The sequence below is a fragment of the Helianthus annuus genome, chromosome 17 (assembly GCF_002127325.2).
Source record: "Helianthus annuus cultivar XRQ/B chromosome 17, HanXRQr2.0-SUNRISE, whole genome shotgun sequence".
Classification (NCBI taxonomy): domain Eukaryota; kingdom Viridiplantae; phylum Streptophyta; class Magnoliopsida; order Asterales; family Asteraceae; genus Helianthus; species Helianthus annuus.
In genome coordinates, this window is record NC_035449.2 from 61,048,470 (window position 1) to 61,054,630 (window position 6,161).

At 45.7% G+C, this 6,161-nt stretch overlaps 1 protein-coding gene across 1 annotated transcript; it reads left to right on the forward strand.

Moving 5' to 3' along the window:
• The first annotated feature begins 5,120 nt into the window (after positions 1–5,120).
• On the forward strand, positions 5,121–5,825 carry LOC110924315. Its single transcript, XM_022168338.1, has one exon. The coding sequence runs from the start codon at positions 5,121–5,123 to the stop codon at positions 5,823–5,825; it is 705 nt and encodes a 234-aa protein (XP_022024030.1).
• The last annotated feature ends 336 nt before the right edge of the window (positions 5,826–6,161 follow it).

Here is a 6,161-nt window from a genome sequence, read left to right on the forward strand (position 1 = left end):
GTTCCTTCCATGTGATGGTGTTTTATATTTTTGTTATCTGGGGTTGAGTAACTTTTCTAGTTTGAATTGGAATAAAGTTAAGATATAGTAGTAATGGAGGGTTAAAGTTGACAAAGTGGAAATTTTTTAGGGTCAAATGTCTTCCACACGTGTGTCTTGTGATGGGTACTGTTGGGACAGTAAATAACACTGTGTTCCAGAGTTTACTAACGGAAGGAAAGGAAAATAAACAAAAAGAAAGTAAAAATATTTTGTGTTCCAGAGTTTCATTTAAGGAAGAAAAAGAAAGGAAAATAAAACATGTCGTGTTCCCGAGTTTCATTTAAGGAAGGAAAAGAAAGGAAACGATGGGAAAGCTAGGCTAAATTCTTTAATTTTTCTTTCCTTCTGATTTGGGAGGAAACGGTGGGAAAGTCATCTTTTATTTTCCTTTCTCGTCCTTTCCTTTCTCACTTTTGCTTTCTTTTCTTATCCCTCGTTAAGTTAACTCGGGAACAGAGCGTAAAGAAGTGAAAGTGAAGGTTTTTACTTTTTTGCACTTCGGATGGAGTTAAATCCACATTAAAACCGTCAGTGTCGTTTTTCCTTCAAATTTTATGTTTCGGTCAATGAATTTAGACCATGCGGTATGGTGGGGCGGGGATTTGGGGCATGAGTTGATACGTGGACTTCGAAGGGTATCGCTGGTCAGTTGCATGTTGGATCAGTATGGCGGGGCGTGGCTAGCCCGTGTGGGTTGGCCATGTGTTATAATTTTTTTTAAATTATTATAAAAATACACACAAAATTTAAAAAAAAAAAAAAAGCCTAGCCACCTATAGTCTAGCCAAACTAGCCAATGAGAGCCGGCCACGGAAAACCGCTAGGCCCGCCCAACGCCCCGGCTGAAAACCCCGTCCAAGGGGCAACGCCGAAACCCAAGCCCACCCGGGGTGGTGACTTGGGCGTTTGTACCCAACCCCCACCCCATACCCCATAGTCTTAAATAAGGCTAGTCGGTATACCTTCGGGAGAGTTCCTGGGGTGTTGAGTTAACGTTGCCTCCTCTGTTATCATTATTTTTCAGCATTTACGAAGCCACACTTCCGAGCTCCCCTGATCTCTCTCTCTCCTCTCCTCTCCTCTCCTCTCCTCTCCTCTCCTCTCCTCTCTTTCTCTCTCTGTTTATCGAAATTCAAAAAATATAAATAAATTGGTGAAAGATAAGGGATGGGAATAACATAGGTTGAGTGGTGGAAGTGAGGGATAGAAGTATATGGTGATGTGACGCTAATATGACAGTTGAAAATGGTTAGGCCAGGGGGTGTGGCTTAACGCCACCCCGCCACATCAGCCACCATAGCGCCCTGGGGCACCATCGACCACACCGCCTCCGTCAAAGGGGGAGCCATCCTTGTGTTCCGCCAAGGGGTTAGCGAGCGCGAGAGAAACAAATGAAGGGGCCTTACCAAAAGTCAACCAATGAGCTTTTTTTATTTATCTTTTTTTAATATAGTTAAAAGGGGTGTTATTCCACACCGTGTAAGTTAGCGATAAAGCCCCTAAGGCTTTAAACCACACCCTCTAGACTTAGGCCACTTGGTATACTCTAAGATCCATAGGTGTTAATCCTAGTTGGCATCCATTAACACTTGTTATACCGCTCATAAAGGGTGTTAAGAGGCATTAAAAGCTTCATATGTTAAGAAGTTAACTAGGAGAGAGTGGGATGGAATCAAGCATTGCAAAAATTACACACACACACAACATGCTATATATGTGTATTTTAATTAATTTAAGGGGCGTTGATAGGGGTTAAACCATTTTCTTGTTATGAGGTGAAGTGAAAGAGAGTCAAATAGGTGATGTGACGTCTACGTGTAGTTATGGGGCGTGAAAGTATACCCCATAACCTTATAACACATAGCCTAATAAAAAATTTAATTCAAGATTTGTGACTTTCTATCTGTAAATCAAATTAGAATTATATATAGTTTTTATTTCTATATATAATTTAAATAATATTATTGAAGGGGTATGGTCCCAAAAAGCCGCGCAGATCTTCTTCCAAGTCGCATGCAGGACCATACTCCTAAGCGGGCAAGACCTTCAATCTTAACCTCGCGCGGGTTACATCACCAAAGCTTGACCTCGCGCGAGGTCTAACCAAAAAACAACATTAAGATCAACACTTAGCATTTCTGATAAGAGCTTTCAGTACCTATAACCTGCGCAAGCTACTTTCGTGCTCACCAAGGGTCGCATAAAGGTTGTAGTGCATGACCAGATTCAGAAGGTACACAAGGTACAAGTGGCAGAAGAAAAGAGCCAATCAGCGTCCTTCTAGCCCTGCTCAATCGTGCTCCATGAACGTCTGACATGCAGGAGACAAGAAGTACCGAAGGACGCCTACGTGGCACCAATTAAAGAGCAGAGACACCTGCCCCACGATCTCCACTCGCCTGCCGAAGGCAGATGGACAGCAAGGCCGACAGCAGTGACACGTGGCTCCAATCAAGGTGCGCCAGCACCGGAGAACTTCTAGAAGCCACTAACGGTCGACACCAGTGAGACAAAGAGCATATTCGCTATGTTGTCACATCCTGGCCCAAGGCCCATCAGCCCACATCCTCTTACACCTCTCTGGCTATAAATAGGGCACTCACTTCACAGGTTAAACATTCCATTCCCTCTACTCTCACTCTCAATACTTAATTCTCCCCAAAGCAGTCGCTTATTCTCACGCCGGAGCCCGGTTAAGAGGGAAACCCCCATGTTCCCCTCTTAATGAGTAACGGTGTTCTGTTTTACAGGATTAGACGTTTCAGGACGAAGCTCGGAGAGTCATTAGGAGACTAACCTCTATGGCAGAAACATAAACCCAACTGATTAACCCCACAATTAGTTCCGTGTTTCTTCATTGGCGTCCACCGGTTTTTTACAACCACTTTCATCTTCTTTTTTCTGAGTTTTTCGTCGTTTTTTCTTCCTTCGATCATGGCTGGTCAAGGAATCATTTCCGAGTTTGGTTTCGGAGCAAACTCTAACGCGGTGTTGGGCGAGGGTAATCAACACGTCCAACCCCAGCACATTGAAGAAATTGGCGAAATCGAAGTAACCAACACTGGGGGACCGCGCGGGAGCATCACCCGCATCACTCAGGTGGTAACCCCAGGAAACAACGGCGAGGGACCGTCAAACCCGACTCCACCTCAGAACGTCTCGGTGCTATTAGGGCTACCAGAGGGCGAAACTCCAGCCTCGTGGTACGCCAAAAATATTACCACCATTAACGCGGCGTATCAATCTCTGATCGCACAGCAAGCAGTCTTAACGGCAGAACCGTCCTTGGTTACTCCCCAGGGTCAGAGTCAGGGGGCGCGCCAGATACCCCCACAGCAAAACATCCAAGGCAGAGTTAATAGACCTCCCCCTACCAGACGACTAAGCGTGCATGACACGCGCGACACACGGGGAGAGACATAAAGCTACTATGACTATCCATCACACCTTCAAAGAGGTCCAGTTTATAGCCGGCTCACGCCACGCAACATGAACAATGAGTGGGAGGATACTGACCCAAACGATCCAACTTGGGAAGATGATGAGGGTTCGTCAGTCTTCAATCGCTTGCAGAAAAACCATGAATACTACAAACCAAGACAACACGTCGGGTACACTGAAGAGGCGGAAAGAGACTTTCGCCTCGCCTATAGACCAGCTGAAGTTGCAGAAAATTCAAAGTTCATTCCAAAAATTGCGCTTGCGCCACTTTCAAGAGAGAAGTTACCTCCGACAGTTAGAAAGTTTAACGGATTGACTGATCCCATGATCATGTCAGAATTTTCACAAGCGTAGGTTGCATGGGAGGATGGAATATGCCTATGTGGTGCCATCTGTTTATTCAAACGCTTACAAGGGCTGCTCGCGCCTAGTTCAACAGCCTTCCTCCGGGAAAGATCAAGTCATGGGTGGATTTCAAGACGTAGTTCTTGAGTCACTTCAGTCAACAGAGATGTTACCAGCGTGACACAACCGAGGTAGAAGACATCTGGCACAGAGATAACGAGGGTTTGGAAGATTTCATCACTCGCTTCAACAAGGAGTGCTTGGAAATTGGCGGCGTAAGTGAACAACTCATGCGTTGCCACTTCAAGAAAGCCATTCGCTGTGATAGTCTCATCAGAACTATCACCGGGAAAGATGGAATGCCCAAAGAATGGGATAAACTCATGGAAACTGCGAAAATAGTCGCGCAAACTGAAGAGTCGCTCGCCGGAAACAAGTATCATTATACTGACGACCGATTTTCCAAAGGAAACTCGCGCGATCACAACAAGCGCAACAAGTACAAGGGCAACGACTAGAAATCAGGAAGATCTAGAGGCCATGAAGAGAGGCCGCGCTACAAAGAAGATGCGCGCGACACAAATGATAGAATCGGATATCGGAAAGCAGTCAGGGATGATAACCGAGAAAAGCACTGGACTCCGCTCATAAAAACACCAAAAGAGGTGTTGATGACGGAAAATCATGATTTCAAGGCCCCAAGGCCTATGACAAACAAGAAGGGGCAAGACCCCAACCTGTACTGCGACTTCCAGAAAGATACAGGGCACCTGACAGATGATTGCTTCAGTTTACGTCAAGAGATTGAGAGAGCACTAAAAAGCGGGAAGCTAAGCCACCTGCTGAAAAACGTGCGAAAAGAAACTCGACAGATTCAACGCCATGATGAGGGAAATCACAAGAAAGTCCGACGCCTGGAAACCCATATGGTTAATGGACCAAGATACAGCGCAAAATAGAAGGGCAAGCGCCCTTATGAACCCTCATGGCAAGAGCAACAGGTCATTTTCCCAGTAGTGCGCGGCGGCCCTCGCGCCACTCGACCCGTCGTCATTACCGGTATTATCGGCCATTATGAAACGGAGTACGTCTTCATTGACCCAGGAAGTACAGCTGATATCATCTAGGAGCAGTGTTTTAATCAGTTTGATGAGGATGATAAAGCGAGACTTGAGCCAGTTGATTACCCACTGTCTGGATTTTGCAACGAAATGGTCTTCCCGCTAGGCCAAATAAGCTTCCCCATCACGCTCTCTGACGGGAAGCATTCAAGAACAACAAACGTAAACTTCATGGTGATGCCTGTCAAATCAAGGCATGATGTGTTGATTGGGAGAGAAACCCAAGGTGAGCTAAACATGGTAACTTCCACACCACACTCCGCGATAGGGTTTCCAACCAAGACGGGGGTGGCGATTATTTATGCCAAGAAAGAAGTGATGTCAACAGAAGAGATGCGCCCAACAAAAGCGGCAAAGGTTTCAACAACCGAGCCAGAGAAATGGGTGTTAAACTGCAAGTACCCAGAGCAAACGGCGATGATAGGCCACGCCATTTCACCAGATATCAGAACGCATCTAAAGAAACTACTATTCAAGAAAATGGATATCTTCGCTTGGACCCCGGCAGACATGACCGGTGTCCCGCGCGATATTACCGAGCATTGTTTAAACACCTACCCCTCTGTTGAGCCGAAGGTCCAAAGAAGGCGCAGCTTAGGGGCAGACAAAACCAAAGCAATGAATGAACAAGTATGTGAACTACTCAAAGCTGGAATCTTGCGAGAAGTACGTTATCAAAGTTGGGTCGCGAACCCAGTAATGGTGGAAAAGTCTAGCGGAGGATGGCGAATGTGCGTTGATTATACTGATCTCAACAAGGCATGCCCTAAAGATTGCTATTCTTTGCCTGAGATTGACAAAAAGATAGACTCCCTCGCGCCATACAAATGGAAATGCTTCTTGGATTGCTACAAAGGTACCATCAGGTTCAAATGAAGCTTGAAGACGAAGACAAGACAACTTTCAGGACCGATCTCACGATCTTCTGTTATACAAAGATGCCATTCGGTCTCAAAAACGCTGGCGCCACGTACCAGCGCCTGATGGACAAGACCTTCGCTGGGGATATTGGGAAGCATATTGAAGTTTACATCGACGACCTGGTGGTAAAAAGTCCTGAAGAGGACCAAATGTTGAAGGACATCGAGAAAACATTCAACTCGCTGAGAAGCATGAACATGAAATTGAATCCAGGCAAATGTTCCTTTGGTATGGAGGAAGGAAAATTCTTGGGCTTCATAGTCACAAATGGCGGATTTAATGTGAATCCAG